The sequence below is a fragment of the Ictidomys tridecemlineatus genome, chromosome Y (genome assembly GCF_052094955.1).
Source record: "Ictidomys tridecemlineatus isolate mIctTri1 chromosome Y, mIctTri1.hap1, whole genome shotgun sequence".
NCBI classification, from domain to species: Eukaryota; Metazoa; Chordata; class Mammalia; order Rodentia; family Sciuridae; genus Ictidomys; species Ictidomys tridecemlineatus.
The window spans coordinates 812,681-836,333 of NC_135494.1; the positions used below are offsets into that span (position 1 = coordinate 812,681).

Genomic DNA, 23,653 nt, shown 5'->3' on the forward strand with positions numbered 1-23,653 from the left:
ATCCCCCTCTTGTTCCAGCCACTCACCCCTACCCAATTGTTCCCACCAGTGAATGTGCTAATCATGTGTTTGAGTTGTTTTATAATTTCCCTGCGGTGTGTGATGATTTGCTAAGAGATGCTATGATGCATGTGAAGTCCCTGCCTTCCCCAAAGAGTGCATAAAACTGCTCCAAACCCGGGGTTTGGGGCCTCTCAGCGTCACCAGTTGCTGTGTGCACATGGAGGACTGAGCTAGCTCACAATAAATACCTCTTTGCTGCTTACATGGATCTTGGCCTCTTGTGGTCTTTTGGGGGCCCTGAATTGGAGCATAACATGCAATGGGGTGAAGTGTCTCAAGGGGGCACGTGACCATGAGCTCACAGACATTTTATGAGACCCACAGATGCCTGAAGCCACAGATGACACCTAACCTACACACAGTGTGCCCTGTACACACATGCCTATGACTGATTGCCCTTTCTATAAAACCTGAGAGTCCTAGACAGCCCTGAAGAGAGGGTAAGGACATGGTGCCCTGGTCTTCCTGGTGTAGCTTCACTGATCAAAGTTCCTTTCCTGCTTTTCATCATGACATTTTCTGTTTGGTTTGGGGGTAAAGAGATGACCTGATGTGTGGGGTCACTAGAGTCAGGTCACTTCCTAGAACTGCCCTAATAGTGGAATGTAGAACTTGGACATTAAGCACAAAGCAGCCATTTTATTTCCAGTGCACATTGCTGCCTTAGAGGATTGCCTCCACTTCCTTATTTTCCCCTGTTCTGCTGGGGACAGAGCACTGGGTCAAATCACCAACACCAATTGCTTACTTCCTTAGCTCAGGCTATCTCCTGAAATGATCAGGGGGCAGAAGGTGAGGAGAATTACAGAAATAATTGTCAAACTTTTTTTATTTTTACATATCACACAAGTGTGATATATGTGACATCTTTAAATATTGTTTCAAAAATTTTGTGACTGTCTTGCTAAGTTGTCTGAGGTCACACCAAGTGATTCTATATATGGATATAGGTATCTTTTTCTTTGAGGTTCTGTGGTATATTCCCTGTGGGGCTCGATCCCTGAGCTAGATCTCCAACCCTTTTATTTTATTTTCAGATAGGATTTCCCTGTTTGTGAAGCCAGGTTTAAAGAGAAGAGTCTATGTAGCTAGGTTAATGTGGTCCAATAGGAACCATAAAGAAAATGTAGTCTAATCTGAACCTGGGAAAACCAGAACAACACCTGAGAAATTGAAATATTAATTTTCCATTGTTGTAGGGACAAATGAGGCAAGGCACCAAACATAGCAGGAAACACTTTTACTTGCCTGCAGCCAGGTTCAGAGGGTGCAGCCTTTGCTGTAATCAATCAATTCCCTGAACCCCAAGTTCAGGTAGTTTCAGAGTTTTATACCCAGCATGTAAGGGGAGGGGCTCAGAAGTTCACACAAAAGCAGCTTTTTCTTTCACTGTTCTGGGCAAGTTAACTCTTCAAGGTCAGCACCTGAGAAGGGGAGAGCTTCTTCTCCCCTTTTTTTCCTCCCCCTGCCAGCTGTTACCATGGAGCCCAATTGTAACTTATATTAAAAATGTAGACATCTCTGTGAAGCCCAGCTCAAGGCCAGAGACCTCCTTTGCACATTTCTTTAAAGTACTATACTGGATGGGTTTGTGATGACTAGTAAGGGGGTGTCCAGCACCTGGAGTGCTGGTATCTTCTCTGCCAGTGGCCAAGTAAACAGGGTGACATGAAAATAGGAAGTTTATCTACAATGGACTCTTTTGGTGACAGTCCTAAAATCAGCCATGGGGAAGAGGGCTTTTCTGTGGAGAAAGAGGGAGCCACTTCACCATGACCTTGGGCAGGTCCTAAATAAGTGTTAATGAAGTAGCTCCCAGTAAAACAGGGAGATGCTAATCAAACCACCCTAGGCTGTTCCTGCCCTGGTTTCTGCTCCCTGCCCCACCAGTCCACCAGTTTCCCACCCTTTGTCCTTCCACCTGCAACCCCCATCACATGCACAATAAAGAGAAATAAAGACAGGAATGTGGGAGGACAAAAGATGACATTAGATGTAAAAGAGAGAAGACTTCTGTTTTCCAAGGACTTCTCCTTTCCAGTCCCCTTCTTCCTGGGGGTGGGGGTGAATCTTTTCTGCTCTTCCTTAATTGAGCCTTCCACTTTCCACTCTCCACGTGCTTCTCTGGTGTTATACTTCAGCATTTGGGGAAGCAAGGACCCGTCACCGTAAACACGGGTAACACTGTAGATCCTGACCTGAACCTTGGGCTTTTCCTGCCTCAGCCTCCTCAAGTAACTTTTTTTTAATTGTCTTTGTTTCTGTGGTGGAGTTCACACCCAGGGCGTCACCCATGCTGGGAAAGCAGTCTCCCAGAGCCATAGCTCAACCCATCCTCACCAAGTTCCAAGCAAAGGCTTCTAACTGGGTTATTTTTCCAACCCAGCAAAGACACTCCACCTGAAAAGGACTGGGACCAAGGATCTGTCACTCTAGGGAATTTTAGGAAGTGATTGGATAACATTAGCTGTCTGTCATAAGGCAGAGGTGTTCCTGGAGGAGGACCATTAGTGTTTCTGGGGTGGAACTGTCCAATCAGATTCATGAGCACAGGGGAAGGGCGGGCTTTGGAAATCTCGCGGGCTTTTCCTCCTCACCAACTCCGCTCTTCCTTCCTGGGCCCCATGTGCTCTGCCCTGAAGGCCTAGGTGATTCTGAGAAGCCCATGTCCCGGAGATCTCTGGTGCTCAGGGGTTCCTCAAGAGAACACCAGGTCCCCAAGGAAGATAAAAATGGTGAGTATGTGACCAGGGCTGAAGGTACGCAGTCAGCACCTGCCTTGGGGCCCCGCAAACCAGTGAGCTGCAGAGCCTGGCGGAGTCTCCTCTGGAGGTTGCCCTGGGTCTCTACCCTGGTCCTGGGGGTTGGGCTGGATGGTAGAAACTTGAAGTCACCTCCCTGGCTACTGACCCTAAGCCTCTATCTCCTGGTCCTCCCGGGTGAGCTGGGTGTTGGGTGCCTGAAATTGGTGCAGAGGGTGCGGCCTAGTCCTCCATGGTATTTGTCTCTGGGCTTCTGCTCCCTGGGCTTGAGGGGTGGGCTGGTCCCTGAGGTCAGCTCAGAGCATGAGGCCCAATTCTCGCTGGCACGTGGCCCTGGCTCCATCCTGTGGCTTCCATTGTTGAATGGGCTGCTCAGGTCCCTGGCTTCCCCTCCCCTCCCCTCCCCTCCCTGCTGGTGGCCCGCCCCCACTGTTCCAAATGTGTAGGAAGCAGGATGCAAATCCACTTTCCTTTTCCCTGTTCAGAGTCTGTGAAGGCTGCTGTAGGTCCTTCATTTGCAGTTGCCTGCTGCGTTCTAAAATGCCATCTTCCTCTCCACTTCCCATCACTCTCAAATATATTTTCTTCCTGTGTTTCAAATGAACACAGTCTATTCCTTTTCACTTTTCCTTTAGTGAAGTATTGCAAGGAATATTTTCTTTTTATATTGGGGATCAAAACTAGAGAAGGTTTATCAGTTAAGTCCTCAGGACCTCCCCCCCCAGTTTTTTAAAAAGAGATCATATACCACTTGTTTTGGACACAGTCCTCCAGTTTATGATCATTCTGCCTCAACTTCCTGAGTCCCTGGGATTACAGGCATGTGCCACTATCTCTGGCAAGCATAAGCTTTTTTTTTTTTTTAAGAGAGAGAGAGAGAATTTTAATATTTATTTATTTAATTTGGCAGACACAATATCTTTGTTTGTATGTGGTGCTGAGGATTGAACCCTGGCCGCACGCATGCCAGGCGAGCATGCTACCTCTTGAGCCACATCCATAGCCCATAATTTTTTTTTCTGTTTCTGAATATCATCCTTTAGGGGAAAGAATAGTAACTTGACACATCTTGTGTTCTGGTAAAATAGCTGCTTTAAATGAAATAAGGCAGTGCATTATTTTAAACTTTTTTTTTTTTTTTTAAGAGAGAGGAGAGAGAGAGAGAATTTTTAATATTTATTTTTTGGTTCTCGGCGGACACAACATCTTTGTTGGTATGTGGTGCTGAGGATCGAACCCGGGCCGCACACATGCCAGACGAGCGCGCTACCACTTGAGCCACATCTCCAGCCCGGCAGTGCATTATTCATACTAGGGATATTGAATCTTTAGCTACATCCTCAGCTCTTTTTTGTATGTTTGTTTGTTTGTTTTTGGTAGAAGGTATTTTTTTCTTGACTTTTATTACTTTTACATGACAGTAAAATGCATTTTGACACATCATACATAAATAGAGTGTAACTTCTTTTTTTTCTGGTTGTACCTAATGTCCATTCACATGGGTCATGTAGTCAAATACGATAATAATGTCTGATTTATTCTCTTGTCATTCATCTCCAGCCCTTTTAAAATTTATTTTCAGACAGGATCTGGCTATGTTGTCTAGGCTTGCCTGGAACTTCTGATCCTCCTGTCTCAGCATCTCAAGCTGTTGGAATTAAAGGCACTGGCCACCATACCTGAGCAAAATAGTTTATTTTGACCCAAATATTAATGACCATCCTCAGGAACATGGATTCACCTTATCCTGATTGATGTATGTGTCCCATTCTGGAAGAAATTACATCTTTTCTAATAACAGGGATTGAACCCAGAGGAACTCAATCACTGAACCGTATCAGCAACCATTTTTATATTTTATTTTGAGTCATGATCTCACTACATTTTTTAGGGCTTCACTAAGTTGCTGAGGCTGGCTTTGAATTTAGCAGTCCTCCTGACCCAATCTCTCAAGCTGCTGGGATTATAGTTGTGCCCCACTGTGCATGCCTGACAAGAACATTTGAAAAGGAAGTTATGCATGAATACAGTAACCAAGTGCATTGGTAGGATCATCAGATGGGTGGCTACAGTAAAAAAGGGGAAATTTCTTCTGTAGGTCCCTTATTACATTGTTAGCTTTGGAAGATGGTGGTTATATGTCTGGTAAGGTTAGTAATATATTCTGTGAAGTTCATTTGTTTAGAAAATTTTTTGACTAACACAGAAATTAAGGTAATTGGCTTTGAAAGAGCTTTAGAGAGGCCAAGATAATTGTTGCCAATGATGCAGAACCCTGTCTTATACCTCGTGGTGGTCTAGTTCCCCAAAGTCCGGTGGTCTGAAGGTTCTTTGATATAGAGCAAGTTCATGGAGAACTTCAGTTCACACCTGCCTAAATTCTGTTTTTTGTTGTTGTTTTTGATGTTGTTGTTGTTTTATATCTTCCTAGGGTGTAGACACCAAATCTGATTTTCTCAGCCAGGTTTTCTTTGGACACCTCAGAGAGTCCTATGTTCTCAGCCACTATCCATTCCTGGGGCTGCCACCATGTGCTCACAGGTGTCCTGTGCTCTGCATGTTAAAAGGAATTTCAGGCCCTGGGTCAGCTCCTCTTAGAGGACAGCCTAAGTTGTGAGGTACAGCATCTTGGTGGATCAGCTGAGGTCTTGGGGCTAAAAAATGTCCTGGAACAAGCCTCATCTAGACCACTAACTTCTTGGAACCTTGTTTTCCCCAAGCCCTGTTCCTGTTCTTTGGAGAAAGTTGGACAGTCAGCCTGTGGATGCTGGTGCTGAGGGGCCAGGTCAGCAGTGACTCCTGCCTTTTCAGTCTCTCACAGTGTGAAGGAGCAAAACCTCTCCCAGAGCATAAGGACCACCCACCCTAGTGCAGAGCTGTGCAAACCTGAAAAGCCTCATAGACTGGAATCATGGTCCAGGTCTCTTGGAGGGTGATCCTAGAGGCTTTCAGTGAGCAAGACCTGGAGGGAGCATGTTCCTGCTGTCAGGGACCTTCCCTGCCCCTTGAGCCTGACACATGTGTGCTCCCTCAGCACCAAAGCTTTCTGTGTATCACTTTGAAATGATGAGCTCACTTATCTGAGGCCCAGGTTTATTTATTCAGAGCCATATGGGGTGGAGTATTATTAAGAGGCAAGAAAGATTTGGATTTTAAAGTCTAGTTATATTTTCATTGTCAAAATTTTCAACTTACAGCCAGGTACTCTGGGGCACAACTGTGATTTTTCCTGCTCCAGGGACTAAGACAGGAGTTTTGCAAATTTGAGGACAGCCTTAGCAACTTAGCTGGGCCTTCTTCAACCTGGTGAGACTGCGTCTCAAAATAAAATATAAAAATGACTGGGGATGTGGATCAGTAGTAAAATGTCTCTGGGTTTTATTTCGGGGGTAGAAAAAAAATGAACACACCTAATTACCTAATTTACCATTTGCTACCCCTGAATTTATGTAGAATGTTTGTAAGATTCAATTTTGTATTTTTAGTGATTTCAAATTGAACTGCAGTCCTAGATTCCAAATTCCCACATAAGATACAGAGAAACTCTGTCTTGCATTATTGCTGATGATTTTGAGTCCAATTCTACAAAAATAGTGGTGGATAAATTTATGAATGTGGTTTCATGAAAACTAGTATCTGTGCTTCACAAGGTGATGAATTGGACAAAGGATGACAGTTTTTCACTGTCCTTGTCTGGCCTTGGCAGGTTCATGGGTTTTCTTTGGCATCAGGAATGGAGCCCAGAGGTGCTTAACCCCCACCCCTTTTAGATTCTTTGTTTTGGTACAGAGTCTTGCTACATCGCCTAGTGCCTCAGACTCCTGAACCTCTGAGATACAGGTGTGCACCATCACTCCCATCTTCAATGTAATTTTTTTAAAATTTATTTTTTAGTTTTCGGTTTATATAACATCTTTATTTTACTTTTATGTGGTACTGAGGCTCGAACCCAAGGCCCTGTGCATGCGAGGCGAGTGCGCTACTACTTGAGCTACATCCCCAGCCCCATTCACCACTGAGCACATACTCAGCCCTTCTTCTTATGTATGTATGTATATATATATGTATCGTTATAGATGGACAGAATACCTTTATTTTGTTTATTTTTCTGTGGTGCTGAGGATTATACCCAGTGCCTAGTGCCTCACACATACTACCACGTGCTCTGCCACTCAGTTACAGTCCCAGTCCCTCCTTTTTATTCTTAATGAAGATCAGTCTCACTAAATTTCTGAGTATCTTGCTAAGTTGCTGAGACTGGCCTCCAGCTTGCCATTTCTCTGCCTTAACCTCCCTAGTGGCTGAACTTACAGGTGCAAACTACCACACCAGCAGTTGGAATGTCATTTTAAAAAAATATTTATTTTTTATTTGTAGTTGGACACAATACCTTTATTTTAGTTATTCATTTTTATGTGGTGCTGAGGATTGAACCCAGGGTCTTGCACGTGCGAGTCAAGTGCTCTACCACTGAGCCACAACCCCAGTCTCTGGAATGACTTTTGAAGATTTATCATCCAATTTATTTCAAGATGGAAATAGTATTGAAAATCAGTTTCTTTGCTTTTGTCCATAGTTTTGAAATTTCTACGTATGACTCATTGATTTATTCTTACATTATTATAAAAATGGTATTTGGCATATACTATTATTTCTTATGTATATATTTGTAAAACTTCATGGCTTGGTAGTTTATTTACTTCTTTATTAGTTAGACTTTGTTTTTCAGAGCAATTTTTGGCTTACATAGTTTAGTAGTCAGTGTTCTCTAGAGGAACAGCATCAAGAGGAAGTTTGATTATAAAAAGAGACTTATTAGATTGGCCTACTTGACCCAAAGCTGGATGTCCACAATGGAAAACTGCAATTGGAAAGTTTTCAGAGTAGTTGCTGCAGAGTCCAAGAGGCTGAAGCATCAGAACAAGAGGGATCAATGGTGCTGCCCTAGTCCAGACCAAAGGTTCTGGAAACTCCCTGGAGAATCACTGGCAGAGTCCGCTTTGGGAGAGGGAACAAGGCAGAGTCTGATACCCTCAGACCATTCCAGTAGCAAACAAGAACCTATTGGAGAAGAAAGGAGCTTGCTCTGCTGCTGCTTCCTTCTTCTTTCAACTTTTGTTCCACCTAAGACACAGTCCTATTGGCTGGTGCTGCCTACCTTAAAAAGGTTTGCCTGTTTGGCTCACTATCCCACGTGCCAATCATTTGTAGACACACCCTCATGGACACAGGCAGAATCTCATTAATCATCTGTATCTTTTAATCCAATCAGGGTGACAATTAAATGTGTCATGACTCATAGTATGGAATACCCCTTCTCTCCAGCCAATAGTCTCCACTGTTTTGAAAATATTGCATTGGTGTAGGGTGTTTGTTAGTTACTAAACCAGTATTGCACATTTGACGAAGGGAATGGATGAAGCAACATTTTATGATAAGCCAAAGTTCATCCTTTACCTTAGGGTTCCTCCTGGAATCATGTGAACACCATGCATGTTGAGTATAGATTTCTCATGCTGTCAATCTCTCCTGGCCTCCACTATACATTTGGTGGGATATTTTAGATCTCAGTGACCTTGGAGGACTTGGCTGTGAACTTCACCCAGGAGGAGTGGGCTTTCCTGGATCCTTCCCAGAAGAACCTTTACAGAGATGTGATGTTGGAAGTCCTCAGTAACCTGGCTTCTCTAGGTAATAATGATGTTTTCAAACTGAATCAAATAGACAAATCATGTTTATTTTGGTCATTTATGTAGAAGGTGAAAAGGGAATCAGTTGGTGAATTATTGCAGCATAAATAGCATGTATCATTTGGCAAAGCATTGTTAGCTCCTAAGTATTCATAAAGATTGTTCTTTTCTCTCATTTTAGGAAACAAGTGGGAAGACAAGAACACTGAAGTTCAGATTGAAAACTCTGGGAGCAATGTAAGGTAACTGTCCTCACAAGAAGAGTCCATGACAGGGTCTGAGAACGGTCATGTAATATTTAAAGGAAACCAACGAAAGAAGTATGCATAATTTGAGAAGTATTTATTCTTATAGTGCTTTTCACCTGAAGTATATACTTAGCTGTAACAGATATTCTGTCTTTTCAAAGTATTTGACATACAAAAAGTATATGAAATTGCATATGTGAATATCACTATTTGGATAATAGCCATAGAGAAGCTGTGTTGAAAAGGATTGTTTGCTTTCAATCTCCTTATTTTTAAGCAAGTTGAACAAGTCAGAAAACCTAGCCTTTACCTGATGTTGGTAGTAATGTAAAGATTTATCAATACATAGAAAATTGTGAATGAATCAAGCATTGATTATGTGCTGGTCACTTCTTCTTCCTTAAAGAAGTCATATGGTAAACTCAAAGGCACAAAATAGTGTGGGAAAACCTTCAAATCGATTCCAATTCATAATTGAACAAAGAAAAACTTTAATAGAGTAAATCCATGTGACTTCATTATGTGTGCAAAAGACTTCATATGACCTTCATTCCTTCATAGGCAGATCACATCATACTCTGGACACAAATACTACAAGCATGGGGAATGTGAAGAGAAGCCATGTGAATTGAAACAATATAAGAAATCTCTGGTTTCTCCCAAAAATGTTCACACACAAATGTTAATACAAACTGGAGATGGACCTTTAAAATGTACAGTACGTGGGAAAGTCATCCGTCATTCCAGTGACATTCAAAGGCATAAAGATACTCATACTGGGTGGCAACCCTACGAATATCAACAATGTAGTGAAGCCTCGTCTTCTCCCACGGGTGTTCCACGACACATGAGAAAACACAGTGAACGTAAACGTTTTCAATGTGAGGTATGTGGGAAAGCCTTTTGTTTCTCCTCTTTATTAAGAAGACATGAAAGAACTCATGCTGGAGAGAAAGTGTATGAATGTAAAGGAGGTGGTCCGACCTGTATTTCACACACAAGTCTTCAAAGGCACAGGATCACACACATGGGGAATGAAGGTTTCAAATGTAAGGTATGTGGGAAAGACTTTGCTTATCCCAGTTTACTTAGAATACATCAGAGAATGCACACTGGAGAGAAGCCCTATGAATGTAAGCAGTGTGGAAAAGCCTTTTCTACATCCAGTTACCTTCAGATTCATGAAAGAATGCACACTGGAGAGAAGCCCTATGCATGTAAGCAGTGTGGCAAAGCCTTCACTCACTCCTCTAACCTTCACACACATGAAAAAACTCATACTGGAGAGAAGCCCTATGCATGTAAGCAGTGTGGCAAAGCCTTTTCTAAATTCAGTTCTCTTCAGATTCATGGAAGAGTGCATACTGGAGAAAAGCCCTATGAATGTAAGCAGTGTGGAAAAGCCTTTGCTACATTCAGTTACCTTCAGTCACATGAAAAAACTCATACTGGGGAGAAGCCTTATAAATGTGAGCAGTGTGGAAAAGCCTTTTCTACATCTAGTAACCTTCAAATTCATGGAAGAAGACATACTAGAGAGAAATGCTCTGAATGTCAACAATGTGGAAAAGTCTTCACTACTGCCTCTGGCCTTCAGATACATGAACGAACTCATACTGGAGAGAAGCCCTATGAATGTAAGCAGTGTGGGAAAGCCTTCACTCAGTCCTCTAGCCTTCACTTACATGAGACAACTCATACTGGAGTGAAGCCCTATGATTGTAAGCGGTGTGGCAAAGCCTTTGCTACGTCCACTTACCTTCAGATTCATGAAAGAATGCACACAGGAGAGAAGCCATATGAATGTAAGCAGTGTGGCAAAGCCTTTGCTACATCCAGTCACCTTCACTCACATGAAAAAACTCATACTGGACAGAAGCCTTATGAATGTAAGCAGTGTGGCAAAGCCTTTTCTAGATCCAGTTACCTTCAGATTCATGGAAGAATGCACACTGGAGAGAAGCCCTATGCATGTAAGCAGTGTGGCAAAGCCTTCACTCAGTCCACTAACCTTCACACACATGAAAAAACTCATACTGGAGAGAAGCCCTATGCATGTAAGCAGTGTGGCAAAGCCTTTTCTAAATTCAGTTCTCTTCAGATTCATGGAAGAATGCATACTGGAGAAAAGCCCTATGAATGTAAGCAGTGTGGAAAATCCTTTGCTACATTCAGTTACCTTCAGTCACATGAAAAAACTCATACTGGTGAGAAGCCTTATAAATGTGAGCAGTGTGGAAAAGCCTTTTCTACATCTAGTAACCTTCAAATTCATGGAAGAAGACATACTAGAGAGAAATGCTCTGAATGTCAACAATGTGGAAAAGTCTTCACTACTGCCTCTGGCCTTCAGATACATGAACGAACTCATACTGGAGAGAAGCCCTATGCATGTAAGCAGTGTGGGAAAGCCTTCACTCAGTCCTCTAGCCTTCACTTACATGAGACAACTCATACTGGAGCGAAGCCCTATGATTGTAAGCAGTGTGGCAAAGCCTTTGCTACGTCCATTTACCTTCAGATTCATGGAAGAATGCACACTGGAGAGAAGCCATATGAATGTAAGCAGTGTGGCAAAGCCTTTGCTACATCCAGTCACCTTCACTCACATGAAAAAACTCATACTGGACAGAAGCCTTATGAATGTAAGCAGTGTGGCAAAGCCTTTTCTAGATCCAGTTACCTTCAGATTCATGGAAGAATGCACACTGGAGAGAAGCCCTATGAATGTAAGGAGTGTGGCAAAGCCTTTGCTACATCCCCTACGCTTCACACACATGAAAGAATCCATACCAGAGAAAAGTGCTATGAATAACAACAATGTGGAAAAGCTTTTGCTACATCCTGTCTGCTTCACACACGTGAAAGAACAGATACTGCAGAGAAATCATATTCATGAAAACAATTGGTAAACTTTTCTGTTATTACTGTTTTACTCATATACATGTAGGAAGTTACTGGAGAAAAATCCTTTGAATGTAAAACCTGGTAAATCAATATTTCATGTCATTCTCAAAGACAAGGAAGTACTCACACTGCTGAAAATGTGTGTGTGTGTGTGTGTGTGTGTGAGAGAGAGAGAGAGAGAGAGAGATTGGGGATTTATTCTGGTTGTGCTCTACCACTTAGCTACATTCCAGTTACTTTTTATTTTGAGACAGGGACTTGCTGCATTTTTTAGGGTCTTCCTAAGGTGCTGAGGCTAGCCTCCAACACTGATCCTTCAGAATTAGCCTCTCAAGTCTCAGGAATTAAAGGCATACACCACCACTTCCAACTGAGTAACTCTTTAAATGTATAAAATTATCACAAACCATTCCATTTTCCCTATTGCCTTCAAAGCCATTTCATTCACATTGAAAAACAAACCCTCTGAATGTAAGCAGTGTGGCAACACCTTTGCTACATCCCATCAGCTTCATAAACATGGAAGAATACATACCAGAGAAAAGCCCTGGAATACATACCAGAATACATACTAGAGAAAAGCTACATCCTATCAGCTTCCCCTCCAGTCCTGTTTTTCTTCTCATATATGAAAACACACAGAGAAGCCCTGTGAGCTTGAGAAGTGTGAGAAATCTTGTTTTCTCAATCTTTTACTAAGGTCTCAGAAGATTCTTTTGGAATAAAAAGAATAAATCCTATGCAAAAAGGAAATATGAGTTGTTGAGCTGTTCTAGTTTTGTTCAGTTGTATGAAAGGACTCATACTGTAGAAAATGCTGAGGATAAGCCATGTGAGGCAGTATTCAGCTTTCAGAGTTTTCTTCAAAGACAAAGATTTCACATCTGAGAAGATCCTTTTTCTCTCTTTCAAAATTGTAGTAAGACTTTCAACTTTCCAGGTTCCTTAGAACAGCATTTAAGAAACCACACTGGAGAAAAGCCCTGTATGTAGACATGTGGTGGGACCTTTGTTTTTTTCAGATCCATTTGAACTTGTTCAGACTTGAGGATATTTTTATTTTATTTATTTTTTTTTGAGAAAAATCTGTAGGTGTGTGAAAATGTTTGTGCCTTCATTTCTTTGTTTATCTATTCAGAGGTACCAAAAATGCACCCTGTGTTGGAGAGGTGCATTGCATCAGCATCAAGATTTTAGAACAACATGTTTTTCTTCTCAGTTAAATCTCTCTTATTTTTAGATTCCATTTTCCTGTATTGTAAATCTTTTGTGTCCATTGTTTCATTACATATTCTGCATGTTAGTTTAGGCCTCTCCACTCCAAAATACAGACTGGTGAAATGTCTCTTCTGAACTTCTTTCCTCTCTGTCTTTGTTCACATTTCACCCAGGAGTGCTCCACCACTGAGTTTCCCCACAGTCCTTTTAATTGTTGTTTTTTGAGATGGAGTGAGACTGGCAGCTGGGAACATAGGGATGTTTCTGTGTGACCTGAAGCTGGCCTCTTTCTTTTCCTTGATTGCTTATTGAGCTGTTGATGACTCTGGGACCCCACTCTTGTCACCTGTGCTTGTTCTAAGTCTCATGTATTGTGCTGTATGTAAGCACATTAAAGAGCATTATAGCATAATGTCATTTGTGTATAATACTTGGAGAGGCACTTTCTCAAAATATGTTTTGCCCTATGCTTGAGTTGCTTTCTCTTTTCTTTCCCCAATTCAGGGGACCCAATCCTGCCTTGTGCATGCTAGGCAGGCATTCTTGCACCAAGCACTCCCATAGCTCAGGTGATGAGTTTGCTGGTGCTGTGTGTGTGGACTCCACTGATGACCACATCAGCAGATGCAGCTCTGCAGGTGTTTTCTTCCACAATTGCAGATGGTCTCTTCTTTCTTAAAGGTCTTTTATACCCGTGAATTTTTTTTAAAAAACTACATCCAAATTAGCTTTTCTCCCTATGAATAATACTTAGGTGGAATATACTAGAAAACTCATGCTTGATTTCTCTCTGTGTTTAGAGTAGCTCAGTAGCCCTGGGGAAATTGTGTGATGGTTTAAGGTTAAGAAAACCTACTTAATACACTCTGCATGAACAAAGGCTTGGTAAGGAGTGTCCCAGTCTGATGTGCTAATATAGTGGTACTCCTTTCTCCACCAAGGAATATTAACTTAGCTTCTGGAGAGACCTTCACCATAATTTTCTTTCAACAAAATGTCAGGAGCAGATTTTGCAAAGATCTCAATGTGGGTTCTAATACAGACTTCTGCTTTTGTGGTAGTGCTTGGAAGACCTCTGACTAATCTTACAATTGGTATACAAAGCACTTTCTGTGAACTAAAAAAAAATTCTTCACGTATACACCTACAGAAAATATAAACCTCTATCCCTGTCTCACTGGGTGTAAATGAAGATCAATGAAATTACAAGCAGTGAACCAAAAAACTTGAGGTTATACACCTCAGAACCCTGCAGCTAATAAATCTAATCCTGGAACATCTTTGGGTGTCTATCCTCATGTGCCCTACATCATTGATGCAGCTACAGCCTCCCATCAGGTGACATTCTGCAGTACATGCTGTGGAGAGGGCTGTTTCTGCTCAGGTAAAGGATTAAAGTGAGGTTACAGAACAACGCCAAAGCTGTAGAGACACATTTTCTATCATGTCCAACTACAGCATAAAATAGTTATGAAAATTAAATGTTTCCCTGGCTCATGAGAATGAGAGGATCTGGGAAAGGGCTGTCAGGAATGAGGGATGGGGACATGTGCTCAGTTCATAACCTTCCTTTGATCCCAGAAAGAGGCTCCCAGTTTTTCTATCTTATCAGAGCTGGAGGGACTCATTGGAGCTACTTAGGCCCCAGATTCACTTCTGAGGAAGAGGGTGAACCTGACCTTGTGTGAGGAGCTTCTTCCACTTACAGGGCTTTGACCTGCAGGCCAGGAGACTGCAAGGGAGGCTGGGTGTTCAAGGGGCCATTCTCAGAACCATGGGCCAGTCTCCTCACCCCCATGCCTCATTGTGCTCCAGCTGTCATCATTCAACAGTGACCACGTGTCCCTGTCATGTGGAAAAAGGTCCCAAGCATCACCAACATGCCAGTGGAAGAGGCCACAAATTATTTAACTTGGGAAACCAGGAGGCCGGAGACTGAAGCCATCCAAGCCCAAGGTAGGAGACAACCCTGGGCAGAGCATAGATTTGGTGTCCTCAGCCAGAGCAGCATATCAACACATGTGTGGCCACCTCCTCCTCTGACCCCCTTCACTGGAAGAAAACCAAGCCTCTGGTGAGACACACCCATCACCTGGAGCAGGGATGGAGCCTGGCCCCCTGTCCATGGGTATGACTCCTGGAACCCACGTGTAGCCTGAGCTTTCCCCAGAAAAAGGCAGAACTTTCACACCCAGTATCTTTAATTTTCACTTTAAAACCAAAACAGGGGGCTGAGGGGATTCATCGGGGTGCTTTTGTGGCCAGGCATCTAGTATGGATGGGCTGGCAGTGAGGTGGGCAGCAGAGTCTCAGTCCTCTCCCCCCACTCCAAATCCCCCTCCAGGGAAACCCTTGTGTCTCCGCTGTTGTGTGGCCCTTGCTGCCGGAGGACAGCCCCACCTCAACCCCAAGCCCTCTGTGGCTGTCCTGACCATGTCCCTCAGTGCTGTTTGACACATCTTTGGGTCTCATGTTTCTACTCGATTCTTTCAAATGCCCAAAGCTCAAGGCTGTATGCACCCAAGTAGCCAGAACTGAAATCGGGGGCAGAATTTGGTCCACTTCTCACCATATTTCTTGTTCTGGGTCCCAAGGGCTGATGAAACATGGGGATGAGGGACTGAGGCAGGCCTGGGATTGTCACTGTCCTGGAAATGACTGCTGTAGAGGTCTGTGCAGAACCTCAGATCACATCGGCAACCCACCTGGCCTGGGACCTAATCCCCACTTTAAGATCTGCCCTGGGCAGGAGCAGCCTCCAGAACTCAGCCTTCACATGGGAGCAAAATGGCATGTCTGTCATTGTGTCATTGCTTCACTGCCTATTGTCCTCGTGGCACATGACTCTTCTGTTAGACATGAGGTCCCCTTTCAATGCTAAAGTCAGCTTGAATTTTCAGCTGACCCTGAAATGGTTCATATTGGTAAGAACATGAAAGGAGCTGACAGGTTGCCTTTGTGTCCCAGGGAGGCCACAAGGTTGGATCACATAACATTGTGTGGACTCTACAGGCTTTTGTGTCTCCTGGAATGTGCTTTGGGTTTCTGCAATAGCAAACCCAAACAAACCCAGAATAACCAAATTATAAACTTTAATTGACATCAAACTAAGGACTTTCCATCTCTTTAATGAAATATTTTGCTTTGTGCCAGGGGTGGTGGTGATGCCTCAATCCCAGCCTCTAGGGAGGCTGAGGCAGGAGGATCAAGAGTGTACAGCCAGCCCCAGCAAAGTCAATATGCTAAGCTACTCAGAGAGACCCCGGCTCTAAATAATATACAAAATGAGGCTGGGGATGTGGCTCATTGATTGAGTGCACCTGGTTCAATCCCTGGCACCCCTATCTCCCTCCCCCCGCCAAAGACAACTGTTTCTTCTGATTGCCAGAATCCTGGTCTCTGGACAGTAGTCACTGTGCTGCTCCTTTGCTAGAAAACCATTTTTTTCCCTGTAAACTCACAGCTGTGTCCTTATTATTGGATTGGCATTGGGAAAGAGGATGGAGCATTCAGGAACACCTTAACATCATGTGTCGGGCTGTGGATGTGGCTCAAGCGGTAGCGTGCGGCCCGGGTTCGATCCTCGGCACCACATACAAACAAAGATGTTGTGTCCGCCGAAAACTGAAAAATAAATATTAAAATTCTCTCTCTCTCTTAAAAAAAATAAACATCATATGTCCATGTCTCACAGCTGTTCTGGCTCAATTAATTGTGGCTTTGAAACATTTTGCCTGATTTTGGAAAGGTATTACAGGAGAGCTGACTCATGGTGTCTGTTTTCATGGTGTAGGACTCACATCCTCTTATTTTCAAACTCTTTATCCATTGATATCCCAGCAGTGACCCCTGCACATAGCATAGAACTGGACCGTGTTTTCATTCTGTCTGCTGATCTCTACCTTAGGAGAGGATTGTTCAGTCAATTGCCACATAATGTCACTGTTGGTGTAATTCGATTGATGTCTGCCCTTTTACACTCTTCTCTTTTCTTTTGTCTTTTTCCCCTCTATTCCTCTTTGGGATGTTATTGTTTTTAAACTGACCATTAAACCTAGGGTTGCTGTAACACTGAGCTACATGCCCTACCCCTTTTAAGTTGTATTTTGAGAGAGAGTGAGGCTACATTTCAGAGGTTGGGCTAGAATTTTTCACCCTCATGGCATGGTTTGCACCACTATCCCAGGATACTGCTCAAGTTTTGTCGTTGTTATTGTTGTTTTCTAAGAAAGAATTTATTGAATGATTTTTTTTTCAGTTTTTTAATGTGTTGGCTTAAAGATGTCTCATCATGTGTAAAAAATATGCTCCCTTGGCCAAAACCAAAGACGGCCTTGTTAGAGACCTGGTGTAAGGGTCTGGTGAAGCATTGGAGAAAGAGACCACCAAGAGAACACTCATGCAATTGGCAGAAGGGGATTTATTGATTCAGCATGCTGGGGCTCCATGCCCACTCTGGAAGAGGGAAAGACCCAGAGCTTAGGGCAAGGGTTGAGCAGTGTTTAGGTACACTTTTTGGGGAGGGCGGGGACTTTATACACATCATAGTCTCCTTTAACCAATCACCATACACCCGCGGGAAAATCAAACAATAATTCTTAGACTTGATTAGTACATTTATTGGCGGGAACAGGCTGGGCGGGGGTGATTGGTCACTCCTAAGTGGGGTATACATTCAAACTGATTGGTTTTGGGCCTTGAATGCCTACGTGCTGGGCTACACAGGGTCCTAAGTTATTAAACAACCAGAGGATCTGAGGAATACTTACTGGGCAGTTCGGGTATTGCCCTAACAGCTACAGGAATTTAACCCAGGCTTTGTAGTTTAGAAGCAGGTTTACAATGCCTGGTCCTTTACATTTTAACTCAGGCTTTGCAGCTTAGAAACTTTAGCCTTTCACTGGCACTGTTAAACCACAACACAAGAAAAAGAACAGACTCCAATTTTGAATCAAACTTAATCAAAATTTTATTTATGTACCCAGGAGCTGGCCATGTCTGTCTGTCCTCAAACCCCAGGCTAAAGATACTCCAGCTCTCTCAGAACAATTTGTTTTAAATCAAACAACAATTCTTTTTTTAGAGAGAGGGAGAGAGAGACAGAGAGAATTTTTAATATTTATTTTTCATTTTCGGAAGACAACATTTTTGTTTCTATGTGGTGCTGAGCATCTTACCCGTGCCTCAGGCATGCCAGGCGAGCAAGCTACTGTGTGAGCCACATCCCCAGCCCTCCGAACACATTTTTATAACACAAAAGTTTGCAAAGAGGGGTGTCTTGAGAACTTACAGATACCAGGATTTGGACAAGCATAATACAAAGGCACGTAGTAGGTTAATGAACTACATGGCTTAACATTTCAAGGTAGGGAATAAATTCAGATCCCAACATTAGAATGTATGAGGTACCACTGAGGTTTCAGAGAGGGTTGTTATCTGGTCAGGGGGAGCCAAGTATGGGTGACTTCAAGGCATGGGCAAGCATTCCAAGCAAGTTGAAAGATTGCAGTAATTTATACTAAAACAAAAATTAGTTTTCATGAGTTTTGGATGCGATGGATCCCAATCTTAAGAAGGAATTAGGCTGGTTTTCAGAGTTATATTCTCAAATCCACTATATTTATGTGTAAAGGTAAAATTTCTAAGCTGATTCTAAGCTGCAAAAGTTTGAGTTAAAGTGTAAAAGACTGGGCTAAAAAAAGTAAAGACTAGGTATTGTTACAATTCCTCTGCTACCCCCGGAACCTGTAATCTCTGTAGCTGTTAGGACAATACCTGAACTGCCCAGTAAATATCTCCATTGATTCCCTGGTTGTTAAATAGCTAAGGGCTCCAGGTAACATGTAATGTAAGCTCCAAAACCAATCAGTTTAAATGTGTACCCCGCTTAGGAATGACTAATCACCCCTGCCCAGATTGTTCCCGCCAATGTATGTACTAATCCTGACTCAGGGTTGTTGTTCAATTTTCCCGCGCCTCATGATGATTTGTTCTGATATATGCAAAGCCCCCCCCCTCCAAAAAGTGTACTTAAGCTCCACTTGAACTCTGCTCTGGGCTCTGGGCTGCTCTCCCATCTTGAGTGAGCACGGATCCCCAGCGCGCTGGAATGGATCCCCAATAAATATCCCCTTTTGCCAATTGCATGGAGCCAGTCTCTTGTGTGGTCTCTTTCTCAGATGCTCCACCAGACCCTTACATATGCTCCCACCCACTTCTTTGTACCACAATAAAAAAAGGGCTGGGGATGGAGATCAGGGATTCTGTACCCCTGCCATGGATTTAATGCCCAGCATGGGAGGAGGAGAACCTAGAGTTGAGTTCTCAGCCCTAGACAGGTATGTGGCCACTATTCCATACTTGAGGGAATATGACTGTTAATGTATAAGCGCCGCTCCCCATGGTCATTGGGAATCTTGGTAGGTAGACTGAATTTGGGCCATTGCACAAGATGTGAAAGCCTTCACCAATTCAAACTAAGAGTAAAAATAAGGTTGTACTCACTTTCTGGGAAGGGGCAGATACTGAAGCCAGAAATAGACAGGCAGTCAGTACAGACAGGTAAATGGAGTCAGGTCTGATCTAGGAGGCCAATGTAGAGAGAGTCTGGCAAGTTGCAGACTGTCCCCTGAGGGATAGAAATGTTAATCCCTTCAGAGCCCTTGCTCCACCCTCGTCAAGGACCTGCCCTAGCTCCTTCCTGTTGCTAAGGTAGCCTCTCCCAGGAATTGCCCCTCCCTACAGGCAGCTTTTAGGGTGTCAATGTGTCCTTGACTGCTGCACCCTGCCCTTCCCCCTTCAGCCTCCCATGTTTGTCACCTTTGTGCCATCTCACCAAGCATTCCTGGGCCTAGTCACCAAGGCAGGAAGGACAAGGATAAAGGGAAAGGCATGGAGATCACAGGAAGCCTAGGACTCATAGAAAGGTTGAACACCTTGCTTCTGGGAATACCAGGATGCCAGCTATGGTCCCCCTCTCCCTCCTGGGGAGAAGTCTATGTTACTTCTTTTAAAATAAACCCTGCTTTGTGTGCTTGCCTGGGCTTGCTTCTCTAATGTTCAAATTTCAACATGTGAGAGGGCAGAACTCCTCCCCCATAACCAGTGGTATCAACGCCACAGGCCATATGTGCCCCAAGTGGAGTTTCATATGCAGGCTTTATGGGCCGAGCTGAGCAGGGGTATTGTTTCTTTCTGGTTTAACTATCAGTTGAAACCCAGGAAGCTGAGAGCCCTGGGTCAGCAGCTAGGGATATGGTGCTTACCAGGCAGGAGCTGGTGGGCTCGAGGCTTTTCTTGAAAATGTTGGTGGCTCTGAACCACTGACATGGAAGGAACGCAAGGGAGGGGACCCTTCCTGAGATCAATTCAGGTTAGCCTGGGCAATGGGGTTATTTTGCTGCAGCTGGACCACGGCAGGGTGAAGTGTGTCAAGGGGTCAGGTGACCATGAGTTCACAAACATTTTATGACACACACAGATGCCTGAAGCCACAGAGGACACCAAACCTACATACACTGTGCCCTGTACACACATGCCTATGACTGATTGCCCTTTTTATAAAACCTGAGAGTCCTAGACAGCTCTGAAAAGAGGGCTAAGGACATGGTGCCCTTGTCTTCCTGCTGTAGCTTCACTGATCAAAGTTCCTTTCCTGCTTTTCATCATGACCTTTTCTATTTGCATTTGGGGTAAACAGATGACCTGATGTGTGGGGTCACCAGAGTCAGATGGCTTCCAACAACTCCCTAATAGTGGAATGTAGAACATGGACATTAAGCACAAGGTGCTGATTTTATTTCAACCCCGCATTGCTGCCTTAGGGAATTGCCTCCCACACCTCCTTCTTCTCTATCCTGCTAGGGAAGAGAACACTGAGCCAAATCACCAACACAGACTGTTTTTTTTCCTAGCTCTATCTAATTCCTCAAAAGATAAGTAGTCCGGAGGTGATGAAAATTACTAAAATAATTGTCAAACTCTATTTATTTTCACATATCAAATATGTATGGGCTGGGGATGTGGCTAAAGGAGTAGCGCGCTTGCCTTGCATACATGCGGCCCGGGGTTTGATCCTCAGCACCACATACCAACAAAGATGTTGTGTCCACCGAGAACTAAAAAATATATATTAAAAATTCTCTCTCTCTCTCCCTCCTCTCTCACTCTCTCTTTAAAAACAATGTATGATACATATGATATTTTTAAATATTGTTTCAAAAATTTTGAGTGTGTCTCTTGCTAAGTTGCCTGAGGTCACACCAGCTGATACTATATATGTATATAGGTATCTTTTTCTTTGAGGTTCTGTTGAATACTCCCTGTGGGGCTCGACCTCTGAGCTAGATCATGAACCCTTTTAATTTAATTTAAGGTAGGCTCTCCCTGTTTGTGAAGCCAGATTGAAATATTGTAGTGTGTGTAGCTAGGTAAGTGGGGTCTAATATCAGGCCCAATACAAAAATGCAATCTGATCTGATCCTGGGAAACCAAAAAAACACCTGAGAAGTGAAGTGTTCATGTTGTCATGACCTTGGGCAAGTCCTCAATAAGGGTTAATGATGTAGCTCCCAGTAAAACAGGGAGATGCTCATCAAACCACCCAGGGCTGTTCCTGCCCAGGTTTCTCCTCCCTGCCCCACCAGTCCACTGGTCTCCCACCCTTTGTCCTTCCCACCCATATCCCCTACCATGTGCACAATAAAGGAAAACAAAGGACAGGAATGTTGGAGGCAAAAGACGACCTTAGGTTTAAGAGGGAGAAGACCTCCCCCTTCCAGGGATTCTGCCTTTTGGGTCCCCTTCTTCCTGGGGTGGGGGGAGTCTTTTGTGCTTTCTCTTATTAAAGCCTTCCACTTTCCACTCTCCACCTGCTTCTCTGGTGTTATACTGCAGGATTTGGGACAGCAAGGACTCTTATGGTAAACAGCATTAACATTTGTGGATTTTCACCTGACCTTGGGCTCCTCCTGCCTTAGACTCCTTAAGTAACTAATTTTTGTATTTTTTTAAAATTGTTATTTGCTTCTGTGGTGAGGTTAAAACCCAAGGCATCACCCGTGCTGGGAAAGCACTCTCCCTCAGCCAGAGCTCAATCCCAGATGTTACCATTTGTACCAAGTTCAAGCAAAGGCTTCCCACCTGGATTAGTTCCCAGCCCAGGAAAGAAGCTCCACCTGAAAAGGGCTGGGGCCAAGGATCTGCCACTCTAGGCAATTTTGGTTAGTGATTGGTTAACCTTAGCTGTCAATCACAATGCAGAGGCCTGAGTGGAGGCGCCCCATTAGGGATGCTGGGGTAGAACTGTCCAATCAGATCCAGACCAGAGGGGAAAGGCGGGCTTTGGAAATCTCGCGGGCTTTTCTTCCTCACCAACTCTGCTCCTCCCTTTCCGGGCCCCACGAGCTCTGCCAACAGGCCTAGGGGATTCTGAGCAGCATGTGCTTCCCTCTATCTCTGGTGCCTTGAGGTCCTCGAGAAAACCCCCTGTCCTCTAGAAAGACAAAAATGGTGAGTATGTGACGAGGGCTGAAGGGACATGGTCAGCACCTGCCTTGGGGCCCCCGCAAAGGGGTGAGCTTCAGAGCCTGGCGGAGTCACCTCTGGAGGTTGCCCTGGGTTACTGTCCCCTGGTCCTGGGGGTTGGGCTGGATGGTAGAATCTTGAAGTCACCTCGCTGGCGGCTGACCCTAAGCCTCTTCCACTGGTCCCGCAGAGTGAGCTGGGTGTTGGGTGTCCAACGTTGGTGCAGAGGGTGCAGCCTAGTCCTCCATGGCGGATGGCCCTGGACTTCTGCTCTCTGGCCCCTAGGATTGGGCTGGGTATCCTGTCCCTGAGGTCAGCTGCAGAGCATGAGGCCCAGTTCCCACTGGCAGATGGCCCTGGGTCCTATCCCTTGGCTTCCATTGTTGAATGGGCAGCTGTTGTTCCCAGCTTCCCCTCCCCTCCCTGCTGGTGGCCAGCCCCCACTCTTCAAAATGTGTAGGAAGCAGGATGGCAAATCCACTTTCCTTCCCCCAGTTTAGTGCCTCCAAAAGCTGCTGTAGGTCTTTTTTTTTTTTTAAGAGAGAGAATTTTTTTTTAATATTTATTTTTTAGTTCTCGGCGGACACAACATCTTTGTTTGTATGTGGTGCTGAGGATCAAACCCAGGCCGCACGCATGCCAGGCAAGGAGCTACCACTTGAGCCACATCCCCAGCCTAGTCCTCCAACTTGGGATTCTCTTGCCTCAGCCTCCTGAGTCCCTGGAATTACAGGCCTGTGCCACTGTCTCTGGCAAGAATAACACTTTTGTTTTCTGTTTCTGAATATCATACTTGAGGGAAAAAAATAGTCAATTGACACATACTGTGTTCCGATAACATAGCTACTTTAAATGAAATAAGGCAGTGGGTTATTGGTACTAGGGATATTGAATCTTGGTTTACATCCACAGCCCTTTTTTGTTTGTTGTTTGTTTGTTTGTTTGTTTGTTTTTGGCAGAAGTTATTTATTTATTTTGTTATTTAATAAATAAACAACAAAATTTATTGTGAGCTCATTAAAAGTATTTTAGTGTTTCACATTTGAACATATACTAAATGGATTTTGTCTACAGAATTGAGGATGTAGTGCATTTGGCCACCTGGATTCCAGTTTGCCTGGACCATCATGTGATCCATATCCAAGACATCTGCTGTCCAAAGCTTTTTCTTGATCTCTTGCTCACCTCTGCTGATACTGTGCTGCTCAGGATGTGACATGTTTTAAGTTCTTGAGTATGG

General features: G+C 43.8%; 1 protein-coding gene across 1 annotated transcript; it reads left to right on the forward strand.

The window, feature by feature from the left end:
- The first annotated feature begins 1,148 nt into the window (after nt 1–1,148).
- LOC144371928 (uncharacterized) lies at nt 1,149–16,579 on the forward strand. The gene is made up of 4 exons (XM_078035244.1): nt 1,149–2,798; nt 8,390–8,516; nt 8,697–8,757; nt 9,325–16,579. The coding sequence occupies exons 1-4, from the start codon at nt 2,796–2,798 to the stop codon at nt 11,576–11,578; spliced, it is 2,445 nt and encodes an 814-aa protein (XP_077891370.1). The 5' UTR covers nt 1,149–2,795; the 3' UTR covers nt 11,579–16,579.
- The last annotated feature ends 7,074 nt before the right edge of the window (nt 16,580–23,653 follow it).